This window comes from Pelodiscus sinensis, chromosome 1 (genome assembly GCF_052426305.1).
Source record: "Pelodiscus sinensis isolate ZL-2025 chromosome 1, ASM5242630v1, whole genome shotgun sequence".
Lineage (NCBI taxonomy): Eukaryota > Metazoa > Chordata > Testudines > Trionychidae > Pelodiscus > Pelodiscus sinensis.
Genome location: NC_143052.1, coordinates 6,797,550 through 6,825,032, shown reverse-complemented (window position 1 = coordinate 6,825,032; position 27,483 = coordinate 6,797,550). Strand labels below are relative to the sequence as shown.

General features: G+C 51.6%; 1 protein-coding gene across 24 annotated transcripts in view; it reads left to right on the top strand.

Moving 5' to 3' along the window:
- The window catches only part of LOC102464061 (uncharacterized), a 252,426-nt gene that overhangs the window by 12,813 nt on the left and 212,130 nt on the right, over positions 1–27,483 (top strand). For 20 of the 24 annotated variants that reach the window (XR_016349502.1, XM_089778116.1, XM_089778115.1 and 17 more), the window contains exons 2-10: positions 7,843–7,982; positions 13,781–13,961; positions 15,439–15,598; positions 16,682–16,775; positions 17,684–17,857; positions 19,293–19,477; positions 23,433–23,565; positions 25,455–25,571; positions 26,606–26,761. Coding sequence is in view for 23 of the 24 variants with exons in the window: in XM_089778116.1 (XP_089634242.1) it covers positions 7,907–7,982; positions 13,781–13,961; positions 15,439–15,598; positions 16,682–16,775; positions 17,684–17,857; positions 19,293–19,477; positions 23,433–23,565; positions 25,455–25,571; positions 26,606–26,761 (1,276 nt within the window). In the remaining variant the exon portion in view is untranslated. Of the gene's footprint in view, positions 1–7,842; positions 7,983–13,733; positions 13,962–15,438; positions 15,599–16,681; positions 16,776–17,683; positions 17,858–19,292; positions 19,478–23,432; positions 23,566–25,454; positions 25,572–26,605; positions 26,762–27,483 lie in introns of those variants that run through there. The other 4 variants (XM_089778099.1, XM_089778095.1, XM_089778101.1 and 1 more) reach the window with 4 other exon arrangements.

Sequence of the window (27,483 nt, the reverse complement as noted above, 5' to 3'; positions counted from 1 at the left end):
TCAGGCTGAGTTAGTCCAGCAGGATGGTGAGTTCATCAGTCACTGGTTTGGGGCAGCTTTCATTATAGCTCTAGACGTGCCCAGTGGGAAGAGCTGCCCAAGTGGGTTTCAAAGAGGTTTGCAATAGGGAAACCCCTTTAAAAAAGGGAACTGGTTAAATGATATAATGTTAATCGTTAACTGTGAAGGGCTGGTGCAGAACTGTTTCTTCAAGCAGGGTCCTCCGAGCCAGTCCACCATGAGCAGGGGGGCTCCTTCAGCTCCGGCTGCCCCTTGCTGCAAGTGGGGGGCTGTTCCCACCAGCCCCGGCCCCCTGGTTAACCGTTTACTGGGTAAGCATGCCAGTAAGGCTAATGCTTATTGGGTAACCAGTTAACTGGGTAATCTTTTACATCCCTAGCTTGCAGCAGCTTGGAGTGTTCTGAAGACTTCGATAAAGCGACTAAAAGAATCTCTGACCTCCTCCGAAATCATCGTCGGCATGTAAGAGGTTAATCTCGCTCCTGCTCTCACAGAGCTCAGGACTTGACTGGTGTAAACCAGCGGAGCTTGGCAGAAGTCAATGGAGCTGTGCTGATTTATACCAGGACTGGCCCTTTGAATTCTGAGCTGCTGTCATCTCTCATCAGCAGTTTAACCACACTGGCTGCTCACGGGCCACCAGTGTACAGCAGGCAGAGTTTACAGACGGTGGAAATGAATACGGTAATATTTATGTACAAATGCCATTTCAATAGCCTGTCTGCAACACATGGAGAACCATGAGTTACAATACAAACCACATGTAATGCAGCCCTGTAAACTTTTGACCCTGCAGTCCTGTTCCTATCATGCAGAAAAACTCAAGCCTGCCTCTTCCCCCCAGATAGAGCTCAAGGTTTTAGGATGACTTGAACAGGAAAAGTGGGCCTGCCGAGGGGGGGAGAGAAATTCTCACCCTACATCTTCACATAAATATTTCTAAGTGAAATGGAGGAGCTGGAACATGTCTTCCAGTGAATGATGAACATGCGTGATTGGAAAACCAGCAAACCTTTAACAAGACAGTAAATGCAAACTCATGCCCGGATCCTGTAAGCACATCTGTCAGTGCAATGATATATTTAGTTAGTTAATGCCTATTACGCTCGCTGGCGTGTGGGGCAGCAACGAAGGTTCTCCGTTTTTGTTTGTCTTTGGCCATTTTCTCCAGTGTGTCCCAGTTGTAGTTCATTCTCTTCATATCTGCCTCAACAGTACGCCGCCATGTTGTGTTGGGCCTCCCATGTTTCCGTCGTCCTTCAGGTGTCCAGTGAAGTGCTACCTTTACAATGGCATCTGCCTCCCTTCTCATCACGTGCCCTTTCCATCTCCAGCGTCTTCTCATAATGATAGTGGTCATGTCCTTTATTATTCAGCCACTAGATGTCTCCAGGTGTTGTATGGCATTCCAGTTAGGGGCTGGTCATTGTTTGTTTACCAGGGACAAAGCTGTGGCTTAAGTTGTGCAGAAGCCTGTTTAGTTGTCAGAAATTCCTTGGTATTTCCTGTAATAAATGCTCCTTGTTTAAGATAGACCACGATTGCATTTTCCATGGCAGGAAAGAACTTTATGCATGTGTGAACAATTGCAAACTAACTTAGGGCCTTAACGTTTCTGAAAATAGGAGATAATCACAAAAGCCTATAAATAGAATCTTAGGACTGGAAGAGACCTCAGGAGGTCATCGAGTCCAACCCCTGCCCAACGTAGGACCAGCCCCAACGAAATCATCCCAGCCAAGACTTTGTCAAGCCGGGACTTAAAAACCTCTAGGGATGGAGATTCCACCCCCTCCTTAGGCAACCCATCCCAATGCTTCTAGATATTAAAAAAGAATCAGTACATCAGGGAGTAGTCTGTTTCAGTCCATATGCCATTGAATCTTATCCTTTATGGACAAACTTGGCAGATCCTTCCTTCCTTCCTTAAAATTGTTCCACATAAAAATAAAGAGGCTTCCTAAAACTGCACACAGTGGAGGAATGTTGATGAGTATAGCTCAGTTTTTGGTGATACCATAAATATAAAGAACCTGATTTGCCTCTCTTTGACGCTGGGATTACACCATGGCACTTCCTTTGGCTCCAGTGGAGATAAAACGAGTGTAACAGACCAGAGATCAGACCCATCTGCTTTACGGCACTTGCAATGGATTTGTTTAAGAGACTGGGAAAACAAAAGCAAAATTGCCCCAATATGATGTTTAACCAATAAAAGATCAAGGAAATTCCATTTAAAGCTTTAAAGTTTATGGAGGCCAATTCCATGCCCCCATCGGCTTTCTTTAAAGATTTTGTAGCAGCTAATTGCCCCGCGTTGCACATTTTGAAATTCTCACCCTACATCTTCACATAAATATTTCTAAGTGAAATGGAGGAGCTGGAACATTTCTTCCAGTGAATGATGAACATGCGTGATTGGAAAACCATGTCCATCTTCAGTCTGGTGCTGTAGAAAATGCTTTTCTGCGGCCCCATCATTTATTATAACAACGTTTATACTGTAGTATGGGACCTCCTGGGGCGTCAACCCATGACAAGTGCTGTACAAGCAAGTAGAATGGGGAAGTTCCTCATCCCAGTCCTAAAGAGTTTACTATATAAAAGATGAGCAGGCCAGCTGGGATAGAAAGAGGATCAAAAGTAACTGGATGAGTGTCGCTCTCAGCCAATCGGGAATTCCCTACTTGTCTTGCCATTAGCAATTGGCAGTTTTCCATATGTGTTACATTAAAATAGACCTGTGCTAAAAGATGACACCTCCAGATCTGTAAGAGCTTGGGTCCCAGTCTTCAAAGGTCTTTAGGCACCTCATTCCTCCTGAAATTGTTGCCCCTAAATCTCTTGGTGTCTGTGAGAGTTTTGACACGCTACATAAGAACAGCCATACTGAGTCAGACCAAAGGTTCATCTAACCCAGTGTCCTGTCTTCCAGCAGTGGCCAATGTCAGGGGACCCAAAGGGAATGAACAAAACAGGGAATCTTCAACTGATCCCTCCTCTATTATCTATTTTCAGCCTCTGACAAACAGAGGCTAGGGACACCATTACTACCCATCCTGGCTAATAGCCATTGATGGACCCTCCATGAATGTATCTAATTCTTTTTTGAGCCCTGTTAAAGTCCTGGTCTTCACACATCCTCTGGCAAGGAGTTCCACAGGTTGACTGTGTGTTGCGTGAAGAAACAGATATGGATTTGTTCCCCAGCAATGTGGTGCTGTGTATCTCAGAATGAGACAAGGGAGTACATCTCTATGCATGAGAGTGAGGCTTTTGGGGTCAGGCTGAAGCCTGTTTGGTGCATTTCCTCATAGTTTTACGGGTGCATATTTCCCAAAATTTGGGGATGCTGAGCCGCTCCTCATCTTTATAATGGTGCCCTCCTTAGGATCTGGGCATTTCATATGCAGCTGACCCTAACATGTAGATTTTGAAGGTAGCCAGAAAGGTGGCTGAGCAAAAACCCAACACAATTCCGGAACTTTTTTTGTTGTTGAAATCTGAAAAAGTTCAGTTCAACTTTGATGTTGATTCTGGATACAGAGCCTGATCTGGGCTATACAACTGGGCTCCATATCTAGGAAGCAAAGATAGCACGGCTTGTATTCAATCTGTAGGCTGCAGCTGGTAGGTTATTTGGGGTTTTGCGCGCCTTCTTCTGAAACCTCTTGTACTGTCGTTAAGCTGCAGGACTTTGTGGAGCACTAGACTGATTGAGGATGGCATTTGCTTTCTTTGAATTGAATTAATCCTCAAGTCTATAATCAGCACAGAGAGCTTAACTGAGCTGCCCGGTTCCATAGGACCAATACTTCGGTCAGCTGAGCTACAGTGGGGGTTCTGCCGACCTAGCTAATACTTCTAGCCAGCCCAATTCTGCCGGCACAACTTTGTCCTGTAGGCCAGGTGTGACCAATCATTCCTTAGTCACTACCTTATGGCTGTGTCTAGACTGGCATGATTTTCCGGAAATGCTTTTAATGGAAAAGTTTTCCGTTAAAAGCATTTTCGGAACAGAGCGTCTAGATTGGCACGGACGCTTTTCTGCCAGAGCACTTTTTGCAGAAAAGCGTCCGTGCCAATCTAGACGTGCTTTTCTGCAAAAAAGCCCCGATCACCATTTTCGCAATTGGGGCTTTTTTGCGGAAAACAAATCTCAGCTGTCTATACTGGCCCTTTTGCGCAAAAGTTTTGTGCAAAAGGACTTTTGCCCGAATGGGAGCAGCATAGTATTTTCGCAAAAAGCACTGATTTCTTACAGTAGGAAGTCAGTGCTTTTGCAGAAATTCAAGCAGCCAGTGTAGATAGCTGGCAAGTTTTTCCGGAAAGCGGCTGATTTTCCGGAAAAACTGACCAGTCTAGACACAGCCTATGAGCGCAGGTGTATGGGTTACACTATAAGACAACATGAGAATTCTGCGTCTACAGGCAGCCAGGAGCGTGTTCCAAGCTAGGGCTCTGATAAACCCCGTGCAGTGTAAGGATGTGGCTAGAACAGTAGGTGCTAAAAAGAGGACAGCGGACTGGCTGGTATATGTATGTACCACTGTCTGTTGCTGGATGAAATGAGATATTTCAACAAGGTGCAGAGGCTAAAGAAGAGGATTATGAAATCACCTAAGGGATTTGATGGCAACGCCTCTGTGCCCAAATCCCTTTCATGTTTTTGGAAAGATCCTGCCCTCCACCACGAGTTAATTTCCTACAGCTTGTATGTAGCAGCATGGGCTTTCGGTGTGGACATGCATGGAATTCTAGCACCACGGTTACCGTGAATTTGCGCAATGCTGAAGCATGCAGCGTAGTGATGACCGGAGAATCCAAAGTGGGTGTAGATTCGTGACTCGGTTGACTTCCCTATTGCAGTGAACGTTGCTGACTGAGGGCCATGGTCCATTACACTGTTGTTCACAGCTCTAGAATCAAACATTCCCAGCCCCATTGGTGATGCTCCTAGAGCCAAAAGGTCCCTTCCTTAGAGCCAAATTGCTAGAGAAGAAAACATTTGGGGAGGGGAAATAGAGCCACTGGGAAACACTGAAAAATTAGGTCTGTGTTGTGTCTTTCCTGGAGGGGCGTAAATTATTAGTAGTATGAAAATAGCACCTGGAAACCCAATCCCATTGGACTACAAACAGGTGGAAGTTCCCTGCTCTGAAGAGCTTACAATCAAAATAGGCAGGACAGAAGGGAAATGTAATGAACCCCAGGTTACAAAAGGGAAACCGAGGCGCAGAACCCTGCCTAAAGTCACACAATAAACCTGTAACCGAATAGGAAACCGAACCCAGTGATGGACCCGTTTTCCCCATAGCAACTTTAGTTCTTAGCAATCGGTTTGCTTCTGTTGTTTATTCTTTATTGGAATTTATAAAAAGCCTTGGAAAGATTTTTTTCACACCCAAGCCTTCTCCATAGCAACTGATGGTGGTGTCACAAACAGATTATGACAGGAGGCGAAGAATAGGGGGTTGGAATAGGCTCATTGCTAGGCAACAAAGACCTACATTTAATGCACAAGTTTCAAGAAATGGGGCAGGGGGGAGAGAAAACATTAAGCACATTAAAGACTGGCAGAGTTTTGTGTACACAGAATGGTGTTTGGAGCGTTTGGTGTTGCCAGGCTAGGGAGCTGGCCTTGCAAAAAGCGGGCCATGCATTTCTAAATATCTCCCCTTGTCCTGGCAGTAAAACTGAGCGCCTTGTTTTTTAGATGATTAGTTTATTTGGTGAGAATGCATTGCTGGAAAAGCTGCTGCTGCTGCCCCTCACAAACCATTAGGCTGGTGGTTATGACATTCACCTTGGATCTGAGAGACTCACATTTGAATCCTTGAGCTGGAACAGACCCGAAACTAACTTTTTCCAGTTCACTGAAAAGTCTCAGAACGTTCAGATTTGGTTAGATCCAAACAGCAATCGATCAGAATAACCAGGGATTTGGGGAGGCTCTGGCCCAGAGACAGCAACAATGTTGTCACGGCAACCTGTTCTCGCTGGCTTTCTCATCCCATCCCATGCCCCCACCTTGAGACTTTACTTTTGTTCTTTCTTGTTCGTGCTTTTCCTTCACCTGAAACAGTGCGAATCAACAGCTTTATTAGGCACTATTGTAGCTCGGTGATTGCATGTTATTTACTGTGAGGAACAGTGCTCTCCTGGCAGAGAGCTGGATTGGGTGATATATTAAGTCTTTTATTTCTCTAACTAGCCAATTAACCCATCATAAGACGGGATTTTCAGGTTTCTCCTCCACGTCGGTCTTCTCTCCTGAGCCTCCGGTCTCTCGCTCCGTCTCTGTTTCTCTCGCGCCTCCTCCTACTGCCTCTGTCTCTCTCTCCATCTCTCTCTTTCTTTTCTCCCCATCCTGCCTCTCACTCTCTCCGCTCTCCTCTGTCTCCGTCAGGGATGCACGCTCATCCAGGCCCCGCCCCCTGCGTGTGTACGTCACCTCTCCGCCCTCCTTCACCTCCCGCCGTGGTGCTCGGCTGACGTTTGCGCCGCTCAGCCGGGCCGCCGCATAGAAGCAAGCGGCCGTTTGGGCCCCGCGCTCCCCATGCAGCACCCCTGAGAGAACAGCGCCGCCCAGAGGGAACAGCCAGCGTTTCAGCGTTACAGTCACACAGACATTGGGCTACTATATATATGATGTCTGTGATTTCCTGGAAGTTCCCTGTATGTCACCTGTAGAGTCTATTCAGTCTGGGCTAAAGAGGAGAAGCTTAGAATAGGAGACGCTCTCCTATAGTCCTTTAAGAAAGAATAAAACCCATTTTGGCAATACTGCGCCTATTGCTACTTAGAGCGAGGATCCTGTAGCCTTAATGAGCCATCAGTGTTTGTTGCGGATTCGGGATGTCACACACGGACAGGAACAAATGTTTTCCAGGCCCACTGCACAATGACAAGGGAAACTTGCAGCTGTGTGCAAAGCTGCTCATTAGAGCCACTAGCTCGAGGAACCCAGGGGTTAGCTGTAAAATAGTCTAATGAGAAGCTGAGCATGACGTGTGGCAGGCTGCTGTATGCAAGGCTCTCACGTTGATTTTTGGGGCTTTGAAGATGCCGAGGCTTCTCCTTCCTATTAGAGCGACGGCTGTAGCGAGGGTGGCAGAAGAGGTTTGTAGAATGTTCTAACCCCCCTTTCTTAAGCACATGTTACATTCTCTTCTCGGAGAAGGTTGTTAATTAACGTTACATAGGGGCTGTCATTATGGATCAGATGTGAGGTCCACCAAGACCAGCGTCCTGTCCCTGACAGTGGCCAGCACTACATGTCTCTGAGGAAGGCTTGAATTGTGTAGCATCCTATAAAGGAAACATTTCTTAACCCCATTAGTTAGTGATTTGGTTGTGCCCTAGGCTGAAGCAGGTTTTCTGTCCCTCCAGGACCTGCAATTGCTCGGGACCTCTGAAAATGAGGACCCAGAGAGGGCTCTCCAGTTAGGTCTCCAAAATTTAGTAGAGGCTTCTGAAAATGTTTCTCTCAGGGGGGTTAAATCTGGTGGCTGTTCAACTTCTGGTCATCACAACATCCTCTGGCAAGGAGTTCCACAGGTTGCCTTTGTGTTGTGTGAAAGATCAAGTGATGAGAGTTGGTCATTCTCCTCCCCTTTCCTTGGGGGACAGGTATTCATTGGCTGTCTCAACAGGAGGCCAGAAATTAAGAGACCACCAAGACTGGTTCTTAGTGGCAGTCTGGCTAAGTAAAGACCGAGGCTGGAAGGAAGCTCAGACAGCCCCATTGCCCTGTGGGATAGTAAATGATTTCCTCTTCACCAGCGCTACATTTGCACGAAGCCTTGGTTTCTCTTCCAGACCCATCGACGTTCGGTTTCTGCAGTCGCTCTGGTGACCTGAGAGGAGAGTCTGTCCTAGGAAGATGAGAGTGTCATGTGCCAACATCCTTACACTAGCAGTCCTCTTGGCACAGCCGCCAGGCTCGGCTCCGCATGAAGGTACGTGTGTTGTGCCCTGCAGAACCAAAGGCAGTGCAGCCAAGGCTAATGCCCATGGCAGAGAGGGTAATGGCTTTTCTAGGTGGTTGTATTTGCTGGCATAACGAGCTGGCATAGCCAGAAGGGCCCCCTTGGGTGAACCCCAACTTTGGGTGGGTGGGCAAGAGTAGGGGGTTAGGGGAGTGGGACAGGAGGGATGGGAACATCAGACTGGCCACGCTGGGTCAAACCAAAGGTCCATCCCGCCCTGCACCTTCTCCCCTGACAGTGACCAACACCAGGTGCCCCAGAGGGAATGAACAGAGCAGGGAGCCATCAAATGATCCATTCTCTGTCTCCCACTCCCAGCCCTTGACAAACAGAGTAGGGACACATCCCCACCCACTTCGACCAACAGCCACTGATGGATCTATCCTCCCTGATTCTGCGAGGCTGTGTCTAGACTGGCCAGTTTTTCCGGAAAATGAGCCGCTTTTCCGGAAAAACTTGCCAGCTGTCTGCATTGGCTGCTTGAATTTCCGCAAAAGCACTGACTTCCTACTGTAAGAAATCAGTGCTTCTTGCGGAAATACTGTGCTGCTCCCGTTCAGGCAAAAGTCCTTTTGCGCAAAACTTTTGCGCAAAAGGGCCAGTGTAGACAGCTGAGATCTGTTTTCCGCAAAAAAGTCCCGATCGCAAAAATGGCAATCAGGGCTTTTTTCGGAAAAGTGCATCTAGATTGGCACGGACGCTTTTCCGCGAAAAGTGCTTTTACGGAAAAGCGTCCGTGCCAATCTAGACGCTCTTTTCCGAAAATGCTTTTAACGGAAAACTTTTCTGTTAAAAGCATTTCCGGAAAATCATGCCAGTCTAGACGTAGCCCTAGTGTTTCCCCTACCAGCATTACAAGTGACACACACACATAGGCTATGTCTACATTACAAGGTTTTTGTGCGAAAACTTGCACAAAAACCAGTGGTGTCCATACCTCAAGCGTGTTTTTGTGCAAAAAAAAAAAAATACAGTAAATTGGCAGGACAGAGGGCATTTTCCAGTAGAGTGATTCCTCTCCCCACGAGGAAAAACTCCTTTTTGCACTACAGCTCTTGTGCAAAAAGGCATGTGTGGATGCTCCGCAGGGTTTTTTGCACAAGAAACCCCTATCACAAAAAGCACAGGTGCTCTGATGGCCATTCCGTGAACAGCCATCAGAGCTTTCTTGCGCAAGAGTGTCCATGCAGTGTGGACGCTCTCTTGCGCAAAAACACATTGCATTTGAGGTGAAAGGGCCACCACAGCTGGGTAGTTTGGAGCTGTTGCGACTTTCTGCTGCTGAAACTCACTCCCTAGAAAATCCACAAGGGCCCTGGGCCTGCAACGCTCCTTCTCCCAGACAGATCTGAGCCCAACTCTAGGGCCTCTTTGGCTGGGAATAAGGCTTCAGCTGCCAGGACCTTTGCTAGGACACAGCACTTCCCAGGCAGAATGAGGCTCTGAGCTTTTAAGACATTGCCTGGAAACTCTTGAACATTCAGCAAGGGGTTAATGGCAGCTTTGGAATTGGCTACATTAACTTGATTAAATTCCTGCCCGTCAATTAAGCCAATAGCTTTGACTATAATGCTGTTTAATTCATAGCCTGGAACAGTGCAATAAATCAGCGTTTACAGATGTCTCCGGCAAACCTTTGATGGATGAAACGGGGTAATTTCGGAAGTGCATGGAAAATTTCAAATAAAATCATATCCCCCTGTGATTAATAGAACTGTCTGTGCTGGAATTTGCTCCAGAAGGTACCAATCCGGAGACACTTCACATCGTATGCTGGATCCAACCTGTCCAAACGGTCTCTGGTTGGGGTGTTGAGCTGAAGAAGCATTGCAGACCCAGGGCCCTTGTGGATTTCACTGAGTCTCTACATCGCGCTGAAAGCTCTGTATGAACGGGGGGCAGCTGCTCTCCCGTCTGCACATGACTGCCTTATGAAGGCCCCGTCTGGGGGTAACTAAGGGTGTGTCTACACAGCAAAGTTATTTCGGAATAACAGCTGTTCATCCCAAATAACTAGGCGAGCGTCTACACAGCAATTCCATTATTTCAAAATAGTTTCAAAATAACGGGCGGCTTATTCCGATGTCTGTAAACCTCATTCTACAAAGAATAATGCCTGTTCCGAAATAGCTCTTTGGAAATAAGGCGTGTGTAGACGCTCCACTGCTGCTCTTTCGAAATAGTCCCTCACCAAAGCCATCCTAAGCTATTCCTCGTGGGGCTCTAAATCGAGATAGCACGTCAACATTAGGGAAACTGGGCTCAGACTAAGTGTTGAGGCTTCTCTGCAGTGTTGACGTGATATTTTGAAATAAGCTATTTTGGAATAACTTCCGGAGCAGCTTATTTCCAGATAACTGTGCGGTGTAGACATAGCCTGACTGTCCCAGGAGGCTGGTTGCTAAAGAACCACCTGGGTCTCAGAAAAGTTACCAGAGCTCAGTTAGCCCGAACTCCAAAGAGAGACGGGGGTTCCCGAGCCTGGGAAGCGTGAGGCAGAATGGGGAGCCTTCGCTGGGAATTCTTTGGGGAAGCCTGTAAGAGGAGTGCCTGGAGAAGGCAGCCTCCTAGCCACTCGTCCCCCAGCTGCTGTCTGAAAGCCGGCCAGGCAGGGATCCACAGCAATCCCAGAAGCAGTGTCAGCCTGCAGACCTCCCCAGATCTGAGAATCCTAAGAAGGATGTTACCCCGGTAGGTGTAAGAGGTCAAGCAGCCAGGGCAGACTGGTACCAATAGACTCTCTACCAGGAGGGGCTCTCTAGCGCGTAACGGCCTGTTTGGATGTGTTGAGACCCTGGATAAGGGACACATTAAGGACGGGCTCTTCTGCAACACTGCGCCCACCCACAAGGGGGCGTGCTGGCTCAGACTGGAAGGGTGTCTGCCCCCTACTGTTATTCACAACTGAATTCCAACCTACTGCTGCCGCCCAGCTGCCGTGGAGGATTTCAGGACTGATTCCCCATTTGCACGTGTGCAATGTGCATGCAAACAAGGCTAGTAATGGCCAACAGCTGCTCCCCATGGGGTAAACAGTCCAAAGAAGGCAGTGGAGAATCAGGCCCCTTGCGGAGCACAGACTGTCTCTATGTGAGTGGAGTAAGTAATGATAAGCAGATTAGGCCCCTGTAGGCAGCAAGGGCGGTGATCCGACGGACGCTTTGCCCCGGGAGATGACGCTGTCTTCTGGATTGTGACTGAAGATGCTAAGCCCTGAGCGGCAGTGGTTTGTATTGCACATCGTGCCCAGAATGCTCGGCACTTGGGTACACCGACTGCAAGACGATTTTCAAAGAACAGCACTCGGGGTTTGGTTTGATCATTAAGTCTCCCTGGAAAGGATTCGCCCATCTTGAACGTGAAGGATGATTACACTGAAAAAGCAGAGGGGAAGGGCAGTGGGGGAAGGGACAGGTCCCTCTCTGGGATTTCATGTCGAGATTTCCAGAAAAAGGGAGTCAAAGAATTTGGCTTTGACTTGCCCGTAGGATCTCACTTGCCAGCGGGACGGCGGCAGTAGGTTGGAATTCTGTTGTGAATAACAGTAGGGGGCAGATACTGTTCCAGTCTGAGCCAGCACGCCCCTTTGTGGGCAAGTACAGTGTCCCAGATCAGCCCTTTCTTAATTCGCCCCTCATCCAGAGGGTATTAACAATGCCAGTTAAACCAGGAAGATCAAAGAACTGTTATTCTGTGATGGAAAAGAATCACTCAGCTTTAAGCAGCTCAGCTGTGCCCACCCCTACTCTCATGAGGAGCCCCATTTCGTTATAGGCATCGGGGGTACAGAATTGGGTCCGAAATTCATGTCGTCTGTATATTTCCTCCCGTTTTAAAGACCCGAAGAAAGCCCCGAGCACAGACAGTTAGGGCTCTGGCATGGTCAGGGTGTTACAGATGTGCAGTGCACGCCTCATGAGCAACCCTACAATAACAAACCAGGGGGCAGCCCTGAGTCTGTGTCAGCCTATAGGAACAAAGCTGGGTGCAGCCCTGTGCGGTTGAGCAACCCTACAATAATAATGAACTCAGCCCAGGCTACATCAAAATTACGCATCAGCCAAGCACTCCGGAATGACTCTGCACTAAGGATACGTCTACACTGCAGGGCAAAAGCTGAATTAAGATACACAACTTCAGCTACATCAATTGCGTAGTTGAAGTCGAAATAGCTTAACTCGGTTTTTGGCGCTGTCCATACAACAGGAAGTCGAAGGAAGAATACTCTTCCTTCAACTTCCCTTACTCCTCGTGAAATGAGAGTTATAGGATTCGGAGTACGAAATCCTCCAGCTCGACTTTATTTCGAAATAATGGCTCGCTGTGTAGACACACAGGGTGTGTCTAAACTACATGGCTCCGTCGACGGAGCCATGTAGATTAGGCAGGATGGCAAAGGGAAATGAAGCGGTGATTTAAATATTCGCCACTTCATTTAAATCAAAATGGCCGCTGCGCTGTGCCGATCAGCTGATTGTCGGCACAGCGCGGCAGTCTAGACAGGGATCTGCCGACCCCAGAACCCTTCGTCGGCAGATCCTTTAAATTGCCGCTTCATTTCCTTTTTTCGAATACACTAATCTACATGGCTCCGTTGACGGAGCTATGTAGTTTAGATGTACCCACACTATGTTATTTTGAAATAACGACAGTTATTCTGAAATAACGTTGCTGTGTAGATGTATCCTAAGAGACCACTTCAAACAACCCAGCGCTAACAAACCTTTGCATCCATTCCAGCCCTCTTGCAGCCCTACAATAACAAATCAGTGTTTTCCTGAATTGGAGTGAGAAACACTCATTAAAATGTCCAAGTTTACAAATCCATCACCTGCCTAAATAAAGACAGTAAAGTGATGGAAAAAAGAAAATATTTATGGTGTTACCTGAGAGCTGCACCAAATCGCCTGCTTTCGGTCCAAGCGATGTTGGTGCACAATGCCTGCAGAATATGAAATTCAGTTAAACCAGATTAAGCATGTTTTAAAGTGAAACATTTCCTTCCTGACCCAAATATGGTGATCAGTTAGCCCCCAGAGGGGCTGACAGCTTCCACGGGCCCCCAGGCAAGGTGTGTGTGGGTGAAGCTGGCTCTGTGTCTTGGAAGGGGCGGGGCTTCTATAGGTCTATAAAATCATGAGTGGTGTGGAGAGGGCTGATAAAGAAAAGTTATGTATTAGTTCCCATAATAGAAGAACTAGAGGACACCAAATGAAATTAATGGGTAGCAGGTTTAAAACTAATAAAAGAAAGTTCTTCTTCACACAGCGTGTAGTCAACCTGTGGAACTCCTTGCCAGAGGAGGCTGTGAAGGCTAGGACTATAATAGAGTTTAAAGAGAAGCTAGATAATTTCATGGAGGTTAGGTCCATAAAAGGCTATTAGCCAGGGGATAAAATGGTGTCCCTGGCCTCTGTTTGTAAGAGGCTGGAGAGGGATGGCAGGAGACAAATCGCTTGATCATTGTCTTCGGTCCACCCTCTCTGGGGCAGCTGGTGCTGGCCACTGTCGGCAGACAGGCTACTGGGCTAGATGGACCTTTGGTCTGACCCAGTACGGCCGTTCTTATGTTCTTATGGCTTCAGGTGGAAGGGAGGGGCCACAGCGGAAGGGGCGGGGCTGAGGCAGCCAGCGTCATTCGGGAGTTACACGACCTGCAGTGCTGAAGTTCCTTGAGACGGTTTCCACGCTGACTAATCTGTTACACGCTCCGTGGCCTAGCGCCTGCCACTGAGCCCACCCCGCCCCTCTGTTCTTCTCCCCACCAGTGTGTGCGACCGCAGAGTTGGCCGACATCTTGTTTCTGGTGGGCGAGTCCTGGACCGTGGGCGAAGAGAACTTCCGGCTGATCAAAGACTTCATCTACAGCGTGGTCCTCTCCTTCGAGAACGTCGTCATGGGCAAAGACGGTGTCCGTCTGGGAGTGATGCTCTACGCGGAGAAGCCAAGGTGGGGCAAACCGCCGTTTCCTCTCAACACAGAGAGCCTGTGAGGCCCACCTCCTTCTGGCAGCGAGGCATGATGGGATTCATGTGCTTCGTCATCCATTCGAAGGCACATTCAAATCTTTAACGGGAAAGGGGCTAAAAATCTGGCTCAGAACCAGGATTGTCCCTTGCCCCAATAAACCCCTTTTGGGGAGACTTCCCAAAGCTGCCCTGGATTCCCTCAGACAGGAAACCCCGTTCGCAGCTTCTTCGCCATCTTCCTTCCGGGAGCCACTCTGGTGAAGGCAGCGGCGTTGCGTTGGCATGAGGGGAAGGTGAAGCAGCCCCAGGGAGCTGGTGTGGTGGAAACCCATCGTCCTCCATATTGCTGAATAAAGCTTTTTAGAGTCAGCTGGGTTATGTCACCTGCCTATGTGGGGCCGTAAAATTGTGGTATAGATGTCTGAGCATGAATCTCCACACCATAGCTCTCACCCACCCAAGTTAGCTAACTTGGGCCAGCCAGGGGTGTTGAACTGCTTTGTAAATATATCCTTAGAGCAGGGGTGGGCCATCTTTTTTGATGGGGGACCACGCCACGATTTTGGTAAGTGGTCAAGGGCTGCACTTTTCTATGGAGGAGGTGCGGGGTCTGGGCAGAGGATGGGTACAGGAGGGAGCTCGGGGTAGGGGCCTGGGGTGCAGGAGAGGGTGTAGGGTCTGAGAGAGCATATGGGTGAAGGAGGGGGTTGTGATATAGGACAGAGGATTGGGGTGCTGGGTCCGGGAGGGGGTGTAGGTGCAGGAGAGGATTCTGGCCTGGGGGAAGGGTGTAGGAAGGGGTGCAGGGTCTGGGAGGGAGCTGTGACCAGGGAGAGGGAGAGTGCAAAGGGTTGGGATAGTGACCTGTTGCAGGAGGGGGAGGCGGCCTGGGGCGCGGAGTTGAGGGGAGGAAGGGAAAGTGGTGCCAGGTGCAGGCTGTGACCGGGAGACGCTTCCCTAGGTGGCTCCCAGCCAGCAGCCCTGCAGGACCCTGAGGCAGGCTCAGGCTGCTCCAAACCGCTGGCTGCTCCCTCCCTGTGCCTCTCAGCTCCTGCACAAGGATAGGGGGAGGCTTTGCGCACTGTCCCCATCCCTAGCAAAATCTCTCAGCTCCTATTGGCTGGAAACTGGCCAATGGGAGCGAAGAGATTTTGATGGTGGGTGGGGGCAGGAGGAGAGGGACACTCTAATATCTCAGCATTCCCCCTCCACAGTCTCCCCAACCCTGCACTGCAAGGGGGAAGAAGGGGGGCAGCTCCTCGTGAGGGGTGGGAAGCTGAAAGGCCAAGACGTGAGAGCCTCCTGGACAAACCAGGCAGGATCCGATGTCAGAGGCTCCAGGATGGACCAGTAAATCCAGACCTATGGGCTGGTGACCCCCGCTTTAGGTGAGGTCTAGTGAAATCCCTGCTGTGAAAACCCTCTTTTGCACCTCTCCTTTTGTTTCCGGCTCCCAGGACGAGTATCGAACTGACGGACTATGTCGCCATCGAGGAGGTGCTGGGTGCGGTCCGGGAACTCTCCTTTCAAGGGGGTAGGGCCAAACCAGGGCGTGCGCTGGCGTTTGTGGCCCAGGAGGTCTTCGGTCCCGCAGCAGCGAGAGGAGATGCGGCAAAGGTCAGTTCTCCCGCCCGGCCTCCCTGCGAGGGTTGGACCGTGAGCCCGTACTGCTTGAGCAAACAGGACAGCTTTGCTAGCGTGGCGGCAGAAACAGACTCATGAACCTCGGCTTAGCCTCGAGAGGGGGACGAAGGTCCCCTTGTTTTGGGGCCCGGTACGTGAAGAACCGCTGACGTGGCAGATGGATTGTGTCCTCCCGGAAGGTCTCCATGAGGAGTCTATGTCGGAGCAGCAATGAAACTGGGCGTTGCGGTGGGTTCTTATTAGAGGTGCCCGCTCCTGACTTGGGGGTCACCCGCTTCCCCAAACTGGAATGCGGCCTAGAATTCTAGCATCCTGGGGCGGAGGAAACCTCAGAAGTCCAACAGTTCCTTTGCTAAAAGCAGGACCAATCCCAAGTAAATCCAAAAAAGGGGAGGGGCTTAGGAGGCTCCCAGCAGGACTTGAGTGGCCACCAAGAAGCACGGCTTTAACACCTCTGCTGCCCTGTCTTTCGAGTGCGTTGACCCATTGCACCACAGAGACACTGCGTGGAACAGCATCGTCCTTTCCATGTTAGGGACTCTGGTGTCTGTTAAGCCTTCGGGAGCAGGTCTTGTTTGCCCTGCAGAGCCGCGAGGGACAGGGCAAAAGGAGCATCCCACCACGGGTCTGCCCGATTCTTCTCAGCTGACTGCTACAAGGGCGTGGCTACCAAGGTGGCTCCGAGGAACGAGCAGTGAGATATGGAGCTACCCACGTCAGCCACCGTTTCCAATCTGGCCGTGGCTGAAAGTAGCTTCCCTAGCAGAGCTCCCTGCAGGCCTCAGGCCTGCGGGTGGTGAGTTTGTGGTGTCTGAGATGCCCTGGCTGGGCAGTGGAAGGTGTGTAGGGAAGGAAGCTTGCGTGGATGGGATCTCTGTTCTGTGGAGAAGCTGCAGCCTCCCCTTTCCAGGGTCGTCAACCTGGCTCCTTCCTTGCCGGGCTCTCTGAGGGAACACCTCGCCCGTCGGGAAAGCGCTGTGGCCAGTCATCTTTGGTGCTGCAAATCGCTCATGTTAGACACCCTCGTTACTGAGCTGTGGCTCTGCTTCCTTGCAGGTCGTTGTATTGATCACAGACGGGCAATCAGCTGATTCAGTGGAAGACGCTGCCGTGGTGCTACAGGACAGAGGAGTCACAGTGTTTGCTGTCGGTAGGTGCGGTAGGAATGGAGATGTTTAGAACATCCCCACCATGCATGGTGTATATGTGGTAGTGCGTACATCGGGTGTACTCTAGGACCTAGGTTATGCACACACCTAGTGTGGTTCACTGACCAATGCAAGTGGCACCTAGACCACAGCAACAGCTAAGATCAAGAGACCTCTACAGCATGTGCTGGGACACAGCTGGCTTTTATCTCAGAGGGTAGAGGCTTCTATACTAAGCTTCAGAGGTCCCAGGTTCAAATCCATCTGGTGGTGGTTACACCTACATCACTGAATATTGCATACACCCAGGGCTATGCACTGCAAAATATCGTATATACCCCTGAGAAAACACAACGTGGGACCTGCCGATCCTCTAGAGAGATACACCTCTAAATCTTGTTTCTGATTCTCCACTCCGCTATGCAGCAGTCTAAGCCCTGGTCTACACTAAGGTGTTATTTCGAAATAACCCCCCTTAGGTCGAATTTATAAGCGGAGCGTCCACACGACCAAGCCTGTTATTTCAAAATAACGGGCTGCTTATTTCAAAATCCGGACTCCTGCTTTCCTTGGGGAATAACGCTCGTTTCAGAATAGTTCTTTCGAAATAGCGGTCGTGTAGACGTTCGCTGCCGCTATTTCGAAATAACGACTCCCCAGAGTCATTTGAACGAATTACTCCCCAGTGTTGCCTGGGGCTCTAAGTCGAAGTAGCGTGTCCACATTAATGGAGCCTGCCTCGGATTACTTTTGGGGCTTCCCTGAAGTGGGATTTTGTAAAGTCCGGAGTTGAGTCAAATATAGTTATTTTGAAATAATTGCCTCGTGTAGACATGCCTAAGAGGGACCGCCAGGTAGAAGGCAGTGACGAATCAGGCCTCTTGTTTCCTCTTCCTTTCCCCGCCTTTAGGCATTCAGAATGCCAATAGGAAGGAGCTGCGGAGAATAGCTTCCAAGCCCGTCGAGGAGCACATGCTCTATGCTGAAGATTTCCACCAACTGGCTCACTTGTCCCCTAAACTCTCCCGAAGGCTCTGCGTCACGGCCTCCGAGCCTCCACAGCCCACCAAGCAAGCTGTGAGCGGTGAGTCCAGCCCTCTGCCCACCCTTATTTTCAGTTTGGTTGAGTCAACCCCTTCCTCCATCAGTGAGCCTCCCCGCTCCCAGGCGGTCCCCTACCTCCCATTAGACTTACTCTCCTGCATCCCCTTTATTCACATGCATGGACCTTTAGGGCATATGAGACCCGTAGGGTGTGTCTACACTGCATTGAACTCCCTGGGGCTGGCTCATTTCCATGCAAGGAACAGGGTTTGCATCTATCCCGGGGCCACATCGACTCAAAAGAAACCTTTTTGAATCTTTTGGCAAAACGAAGAGCTTGGAAACATTGCGGCTACGTCTACACTGGCATGATTTTCCGGAAATGCTTAAAACGGAACAGTTTTCCATTATAAGTATTTCCGGAAAAAGTGCGTCTACATTGGCAGGATGCTTTTCTGGAAAAACACTTTTTCCAGAAAAGCGTCCATGCCAATCTAGACGTGCTTTTACACAAAAAAGCCCCGATCGCCATTTTCATGATCAGGGCTTTTTTGCGGAAAAGAAATCTGGGCTGTCTACACTGGCCCTTTTCCAGAACAGTTTTCCGGAAAAGGACTTTTGCCCGAACGGGAGCAGCATAGTTTTTCCGGAAAAGCACTGATGATTTTACAGTAGATCGTCAGTGCTTTTCCGGAAATTCAAGGGGCCAGTGTAGACAGCTGGCAAGTTATTCCGGAAAAGCGGCTGATTTTCCAGAATAAGTGGCCAGTGTAGACACAGCCTGCAGGATGGGTGTCCCTGACCTTTCTCTTCACTCCACAATGGCATGTTGCCTTTTGTTGGGGGATGAGAGCTTTCAAACCTGGCACAGATCTCGAGTCCAGCTCCCGGTCTCCTTCAGTCTTACTCGTTGGGTTGCCTTGGCCGAGACTTCCTTTTCAAGGCTGTCTCTGGAAGGGAAAGGGCAGGGTTGTTAACAGAAGTCTTCTCCTGCGGTGGCTGTAAGGGCACCACAACACTGCAGCGTTATTTCGAATTAGCAAGGTGAGCGTCTACACAGCAAGCCTGTTATGTTGAAATAATTTCAGGGTAAAGGGCTTCTTAGTCTGGAATAATAAACCCTCATTTCACGAGGAACAGCGCCTACTTTGAAATAGCTGTTTCGGGCATTATTAATCCAAAAAAGCGGTGAGGAGTCCTGTGGCACCTTAAAGACTAACTGAAGTGTTGGAGCATCAGCTTTCGTGGCCAAAGACCCACTTCGTCAGATGCACGAGATGACATGAGATGACAGGCATCTGACGAAGTGGGTCTTTGCCCACGAAAGCTTATGTTCCAACACTTCAGTTAGTCTATAAGGTGCCACAGGACTCCTCGCCGCTGTTGCAGATTCAGACTAACACGGCGACCCCTCTGATATTATTCCGAAATAGCTTATTTCACAATAAGCACGTACCCCCACATCCCAAATCCAGATTTATTTCCCCGCCTGCTTTCAGCGGAGAAGATCATCGGACCCCGGGATTTACTTGTCAGCGAACAACGCTACAGCTCTTTGAGGCTGACGTGGACTCCAGCCACGGGGAAGGTGACGGAATACCACGTCCTCCTGAATTCACTTTCCGCTACGGGGCAGCCCATTTCTGAGGACCAGCAGCAGGTAGACATCCTTCCTTCCCCTCCATGGTCATAGGGGAACCGTCCTCTCCCTTCCTCTCCATGGTTATAGGGGAACCGTCCTCTCCCTTCCCCTCCATGGGGGTTGGCCTGGCCCTTAGGAAAGTGGAGGTCAGTTCCCTGCTCTGCCCCAGGATTCCTCCTTGACCTTGAGTGAGTCTCCTAGCCTTTCTGTGCCTCAGTTCCCCATCTGTATAAGGGGGATACTAGTCCTTGCTCTATCTTTCTGGGGTGTATAATAATAAACAACAATGCTGATGGGGAGCCCATTACTGTCGGAACTGAGCACGCGTGTTACGGACCAGGAGGTGCTCTCCATGGTCATAGGGGAACCGTCCTCTCCCTTCCCCTCCATGGTCATAGGGGAACCGTCCTCTCCCTTCCCCTCCATGGTCATAGGGGAACCGTCCTCTCCCTTCCCCTCCATGGTCATAGGGGAACCGTCCTCTCCCTTCCCCTCCATGGTCACAGGGGAACCGTCCTCTCCCTTCCCCTCCATGGTCATAGGGGAACCGTCCTCTCCCTTCCCCTCCATGGTCATAGGGGAACCGTCCTCTCCCTTCCTCTCCATGGTCATAGGGGAACCGTTCTCTCCCTTCCTCTCCATGGTCATAGGGGAACCGTCCTCTCCCTTCCCCTCCATGGTCATAGGGGAACCGTCCTCTCCCTTCCCCTCCATGGTCACAGGGGAACCGTCCTCTCCCTTCCCCTCCATGGTCACAGGGGAACCGTCCTCTCCCTTCCCCTCCATGGTCATAGGGGAACCGTCCTCTCCCTTCCCCTCCATGGTCATAGGGGAACCGTCCTCTCCCTTCCTCTCCATGGTCATAGGGGAACCGTTCTCTCCCTTCCTCTCCATGGTCATAGGGGAACCGTTCTCTCCCTTCCCCTCCATGGTCATAGGGGAACCGTCTGAGTTCGGCACGTGGAGTGTTGGTCGTCCTCTGATTTTCAGAAACACAGGGTGTGATGGCTGCCGCCTTGGCCAACCTCTTGGGGAGGTGGAACATCCAGGGGTCCCCACAACGACTTGGGCTCTCTGGACACCTCTTACCATGGCCCAGCTCTGGCTTCTCGTCCAGCCAGGGGGCAGGGCCTGGGGGAAGGGGAGGAGCAGGGGGCGGGGCCATGTGGTGAGGCAGAATGGGGGAGGCGGAGCTGAAATGTTGTTGGTGCCCAGGGTCCCAATAAGTCTTATTTTGTCTCTGTAGAAGACTTTTGAAAAAACAGGCCAGGTGTGGTTAATATTATGCACATGTCTTAAAACACCGCTAAAGCAGTGCGCATTTTTCACGGGGGGCTAGGCTGGGACGCCCCCGGGAGGGATCAAACAGCTGGCGCTAGAGGAGTCTGAACTTCACACATGGGGCACGGGAGCCTTGGTTATGTCAGGTGGTAATGGGCCAGATTCTGCCACTGGCCAGGAACGAGCCATGGGATCACTCCACAAGGGTGTAGTGTCCCGTTGCCGGGTCATTCTCATTGAAATGATTGGACCGTACCTCGCGGGCCAGGGGGAAGCTCAAGAGGTTGATTTATAACCCCTTCTACTCCCAACAGGGATTGGGCATGTGGAAATCTCAGATTTCCTGTTGGCACCAACTTTGGGTAGCACAGTCCTGCTGCCCCTGATAGTAGGGGGTCTTACTCCATGGTGGGACTCCTGGGGACTATGGTAATAAACAACAACGCTGTAGGAACCGAGCACCTCCTGGTCCGTAACACGCGTGCTCAGTTCCGACAGTAATGGGCTCCCCCAATCAGCATTGTTGTTTATTATTATACACCCCAGAAAGATAGAGCAAGGACTAGTATCCCCCTTATACAGATGGGGAACTGAGGCACAGAAAGGCTAGGAGACTCACTCAAGGTCAAGGAGGAAGCCTGGGGCAGAGCAGGGAACTGACCTCCACTTTCCTAAGGGCCAAGCCAACCCCCAGAGCCAGCCAGACTAGCAATTGGTCCAGAGCCTAATTCGTATAACTCACAGGCCTGGCTGAGCTGTAGAAGGCCCTTGTGAGCACCAGGGCCAGCCACTAGAGGGAGCCATGATCCCAGCCATCAAAGCTGCTATTACACCTGGGCTGGCAGGTGAGAGGCGGGGCTAATCAAATGGCTCTTTTCCGTCCCGAACCACCGTGAGGGTGGGAGGTGGGGCTAATCTACAGGGGAGGGGCTAATCTAGAGGTGGGTGAGAGGCGGGGCTAATCTAATGGCTCTTTTCCATCCCGAACCACCCTGAGGGTGGGAGGTAGGGCTAATCTAGAGGGGAGGGGCTAATCTAGAGGTGGGTGAGAGGCGGGGCTAATCTAATGGCTCTTTTCCATCCCGAACCAACCTGAGGGTGGGAGGTGAGGCTAATCTAGAGGGGAGGGGCTAATCTAGAGGTGGGTGAGAGGCGGGGCTAATCTAATGGCTCTTTTCCGTCCCGAACCAACCTGAGGGTGGGAGGTGGGGCTAATCTAGAGGGGAGGGGCTAATCTAGAGGTGGGTGAGAGGCGGGGCTAATCTAATGGCTCTTTTCCGTCCCGAACCAACCTGAGGGTGGGAGGTGGGGCTAGTCTAGAGGGGAGGGGCTAATCTAGAGGCGGGTGAGAAGCAGGGCTAATCTAATGGCTCTTTTCCGTCCTGAACCACCCTGAGGGTGGGAGGTGGGGCTAATCTAGAGGGGAGGGGCTAATCTAGAGGCGGGTGAGAGGCGGGGCTAATCTAATGGCTCTTTTCCATCCCGAACCACGCTGAGGGTGGGAGGTAGGGCTAATCTAGAGGGGAGGGGCTAATCTAGAGGCGGGTGAGAAGCAGGGCTAATCTAATGGCTCTTTTCCGTCCCGAACCAAACTGAGGGTGGGAGGTGGGGCTAATCTAGAGGGGAGGGGCTAATCTAGAGGCGGGTGAGAGGCGGGGCTAATCTAATGGCTCTTTTCCATCCCGAACTCCCTTTGTCCTGAGCTGAGGCTGGAAATCTCACCAGCAGGCTCTCTCAACGGCGTTCCGGTGCTCCCAGTCTTCCGCCTGGCTTGGGTAGAACCACTTCCTCAGCACACGCCCGCCCTTCCCCTTCCTGTCCTCGGGGCCTCGGGGGGACCCGCACGCCAGTCAACAGCAGTGATCTCTAATCCCATTGGAGCAGATGCTGCCACCCCAGTGCCCGGCGAGTGGTCCTGTCTGCTCATTCCAGTGGGCCCTCTCACAGCGGCCGGGGGCGAGATATTACGCTGCATGTCATTATTATTTGCATCACAGCAGCTCCGATTGAAACCAGGGCCCTGCTGTGCGTGTGTGCGACAAGAGTCGGCCTCTGCTCTGGAGAGCTGGACTAGCCCAATAAAACTCCAAAATAAATTTTCAGCCTCCGTTTTCTGCTTACCAATTGCACCCCGTGACTTCTCATCCAAAAGCCTTTCACCTTAATGGAACGTCTCCCGCTGACTTGAGAACACGGCTTTAGATCAAACCCCTTCTCCTTGGTAATCAGGCCCACCAACGGGGTGGCGGAAGGGGGCAAAAAGGGCAACTGCCCCAGGATCCGGTGATTCAAAAGAGCCTGGAGCCTCTGGCCCTTTAAAACGCCGCTGGAGCACCGCACCGTACCGTGCACTTCAGGCAGCTCTAAGGTGGGAGGGGGCAAGGTGTGCTCCAAGTCCCGCCCCTTCTGCCAGAGGCCCTGCCCCTTCCAGGAAGGTGGTGCCACACCTCGCCAAGGGGCCCAGCAAGTTTGTCGACGCCCCTGTTTGTAATGGTTTCCTCTCTGTGGTATTTACAAGCTTGTATCTGTGGCGAGGGCAAATCCCCTTTTACGCCCAGCCAGATCAAAATGCTTGAATTCCTTGCTGGCATTCTAGCCCTGTCCTCCCATAGCTGCATGGCTTGTTGCGTAGCTCATCAGAGCCCGAGCCTGCTTCATCCAACTGTGGCCACCTCTCCTCTCTTGCCTGCAGCAGATCGTTGTGGATGGCAAGGAAAGCAGCGTGCTAGTGCCAGATCTGCAGCCCGACACCAACTATTTCTTCACGGTCCTGGCCGTCTACGCAGACACCCGTGGAGAGTCGGCGACTGTCACGGGCAAGACAAGTGAGTGTGTCCTTTGGACACCGCTTTCCGCGCTGTCTGTTTGCTGACGTGTCCGGAAGCCAGCGGGACACCGTGTGTCTGTTTGGTGCCGCTTTGAAAGCATGCGTTACTGTCCGATTGAATGAACGATGGTATCCAATTCATCAGCAATGCTGTGCGATGCAATACGATTTCCAAGGGCCTGAGCACAAGTGAGCTCTCTTGGGCCACAATTCAGCAAGTTGCTTTGTGCATTGGACCAATGGGAGCTGTGGTGGGGTGTCAGGGCTGTTCCCCACTCTGGCACTCTGAGTGCAGACGGTGGGGGCCCGCAAGAGAGCTTGAAAACTTTGCCTCTACAGGCTCTGGTTACAGAAACTTCCCCCCAGAATCCTAATACAGTAAAACCTGTGTTACCGGCATGCCCTAATCCCCGGGCATGCTGGATAACAAACATTCTGGTTATCTGACAAGGGGGTGGGAGCCATGCGGGGGCCAGGATGTGGCCTGCTGTGGGGGGGAGGGGCACAAGCCACGGGGGGAAGAGAACTAGGGGTCACCAAATGAAATTAATACGCAGCAGGTTTAAAACTGTGGCAGAGCGTTGGGGGTCCCCCGCCTCCTGCACCCCCGTAGTGGCACAAACAGACTCCGCCAGCCAGCAGAATAGAGGGAGTTCATTGCTTCTCCAGGATACAGCACAGCAAAGCTGCAATCTGGTTTCAGGGCAGGCCTAGGATACCTCAGCCCCCCCCCCCTTGAGATGGGGGAGACTAGGCCCCTAAATCCCAGCCCGTTGCTGAGGCTGCTTCCTCCATGATACCAGACAGAAACTAAAACTCTCTTCCAGCCCAGCCCCCCAGCCAGGTGCTGGTCTCCGCCCTCCTTCCTTTGTCTCTCCCTGGGAGACTGAGCCTGGGTGTCTGGGTTAATACACATTTGGGAGAGTCAGTGAGAATCTCCCATCCCAGCGCAGGGGGACCCCGAGTCACAGAGCAGGCAGCCCCCCCACTGCGCCACAAAAACAAACAAACAAAAGGAAGTATTTCTTCACACAGTGCAGTCAACCTGTGGAACTCCCTGCCAGAGGAAGTTGTGAAGACTAGGACTTTAACAGGGTTCAAAAAAGAGCTAGATAGATTCATAGAGGTTAGGTCCATGGATGGCTAGTAACCAGGATGGGTAGGAATGGTGTCCCTAGCCTCTGTTTGTCTGGAAATGGGTGATGGGAGGGATCACATGAGGATTACCTGTTATGAGCCCTCCTTCTGGGGCATCTGGCATTGGTCATTGTTGGCAGACAGGACACTAGGTTAGATGGGCTGACCCAGTATGGCCGTTCTTATGTTCTTATGTTCTCGCCCCTCTTCCACCTGTGCTCTGTCTGAAGGCTCTGCCCTCACATGGCCTCTTCCCTAGAGGTCTCGCCCACCATTTTCATGGAGGGAGGGTGGGGAGAGGAACCTCAGGGGTGGGAGGCTGAACGGGATGGAGCATCGGAGGGAGTGTGAGCGGAGGGAAGAAGGGCCACATGCGGGTGCCTCCTGGATGTGGGTACAGTGCCACGGCGCCATCGTAAACCCAGGAGCAGGTAGACCCCCTAGCGTTCCCAGCGCTGTCCTACGCAGTGGTGCATTGTGGGCGATCCTGAAACATTCTGCGCCTGCGACCTGCACTCTGCGCATGTGCCAGGGACCCTGCAAGGTGAGGGTGTGTGGGTGGGATGAAGCAAGGGACTTTGCTAGTGAGGAGAGGGACGGGAGCATGGGGGATCTGCCATTGGGCGAGTGGTGTCTGTTTCCGCTGCGTCTCTTCCTCCTCGGAGATTGTGGGAGTTTCTCTTTGTAAGGCGGTCTTCTCAGGGAAGCAGCCCTGCCCTTTAACCTCTGGCTCCCTTGTGTGTCTTAAAGCGCCCATACCTCCAGTGACCAATTTCCGGGTCATAGAAGAAGGACTCCTTAGCCTCAAGGTAGCCTGGACCCCTCCGCTCGGGAAGCTAGAAGGCTACAAGATCTACATCCCCAGAGGTAAGTCGTGAGCTACGCGGGATTGCTCACCAGCCGCATGTATTTTCACGCCCACTTCGGGAGCTCTGTGCTCTAAGGCCTAGCCCTGGCCTCACAGTGCAGTGAAGATTGTGTGGCATTGCTGAGCTGTCTGGTATTGTGATGGGGTGTCTGCCCTGCACTGGCCCTTTAAGGGTTAAATCCAGCCCTAGGAGAGGGCGGGGGCTGTGGAGCAAGCAGCTGAGGCAGATACAGCCAATCAGGGCCCAGCTGGGGCTGTATAAATGAGGCTTCCTGGTGGGGCGGAGATTCACTCATTCTTGCTCCAGCTGAGGTGCAGGAGGGACCTGGCTGCTAGGGAAACTAGAGGCTTCCTGATATAGAGCAGGGCTGGGGAGCTCTGGCCAGGCAAGCTCCCAGGCTGAGGCCTTGCTCTCAAGGCTGGAGGCTGCTGAGGCAGCCAGGGTAGGCAAAGGCAGCAAGTCCACACCCCCTTGCCAGTGCTGAGCGGCCATGTCATGCTGCAGTCTGCCCCTGAGGCGGGGGCTAGATGACGATGGGCAGTGGGTCACTGGGAAGGCATAGAGGGTTGGGGGTTTCCTGAAGGGGAAGAGTCCAGCGTGTGGGGGCGCTGTGGTGAAGCAGTACCGGAGGGAAAGGTGCTGTGGTCGGGAAAGGACACAGCTCCTAACACGAGCTGCAGGTCCCAGAGGGTGAGACACCAGCCGAAAGGGGGCGCCCCAGGGCTAAAGAGCCAATTCCCATGTGACCAGCAGGAGGCGCCGTGGCGGTGCGTTGTGCCCTCTTACAGTCACTCTGGGGCCACGTGGCATTGGCCTCTCTCAATGAGGTTGGAGCCTCTTGCAGAAAGCAGGATGGTCCCGTTGAGGGCAGGATGGTCCCGTTGGTCCCGTCTTTCCTGGGCAGCCCCCGACGGTACCATTCAGGGGCTGTCCCACATCTAATCCTCTGACATTAGACCGGCCAATATGCCTCACGTCTCCGCCCACAGGCGTCACTCACCAGGGTGTCCTGTTTGGTTTTGGTCCCTACAGCAGACAGGCCCGGCGTGACCTATGAGCAGATCCTGCCAGGCGAGGTCACGTCCCACGTGCTTGGCAACTTGCAGGAGGATAAAGAATATACCGTCAGTATCTATGCGGTGTACCGCCAGGGCCCGAGCCAGCCAGTGTCCGCTACGGGGAGAACATGTAAGAGGTTTGCCTGCTCTGGTGGGATTCTGAATTGCGCGGGATTTGGGGTTCATGCCTGCTCTCCTTCGCATGCCTGCCCTGTGCCCAGGAATGTTTTCCATTGCATGCTGGATGGGCAGCTGAACGGTCTTCTTTGCACGCTTGCTTTTGCTCTCACACCTGCCTCATTCACGCACACTCTACCCCTAGGCTAGCTCTATCCTGGGAAGGTTTGGCCACATAAGTGCTGTTGACATGCAAAAGTCATCAAAAGTGAAAACCGGTCAAACCGGTTTTTCTGCCTCCCATTGTCGAGGTTTCATGGCCACTTTGCTAGCTCCCTGTCAGTAGATAAGAGCAAAGCACTGTGGGAGGGCATCCCACAGTGCAGCATTGTGGGAAGGCTGAGCTGATCCCTGCGCTTCTTGGGATTCTCTCGTAGCTCTGTGAGCTCTCCATGCTGACAAATGTCAAAGCAGCACAGCTGTCTCTCCAGCCCTCCCACTGTAGCAGCAGTTTGCCTGTCTCTGTGTTCCTAGCAGGGCAGAACAAGATCACTCCAATGCTTTTTTCTTTGTTCCCCAGAGAGAGCAGCTCACTCAGCTGTCAGATACTTCCCGGAGCTTTGAAACAGGAGGGGGGTGGGTGCATGCCTGCAGGGCAGCAGAGATCATAAAACACTGAACAGAGCTGTCAGGGCAGGCATTGTGGGATACTGGCGGAATCCAATTCTCTTGACA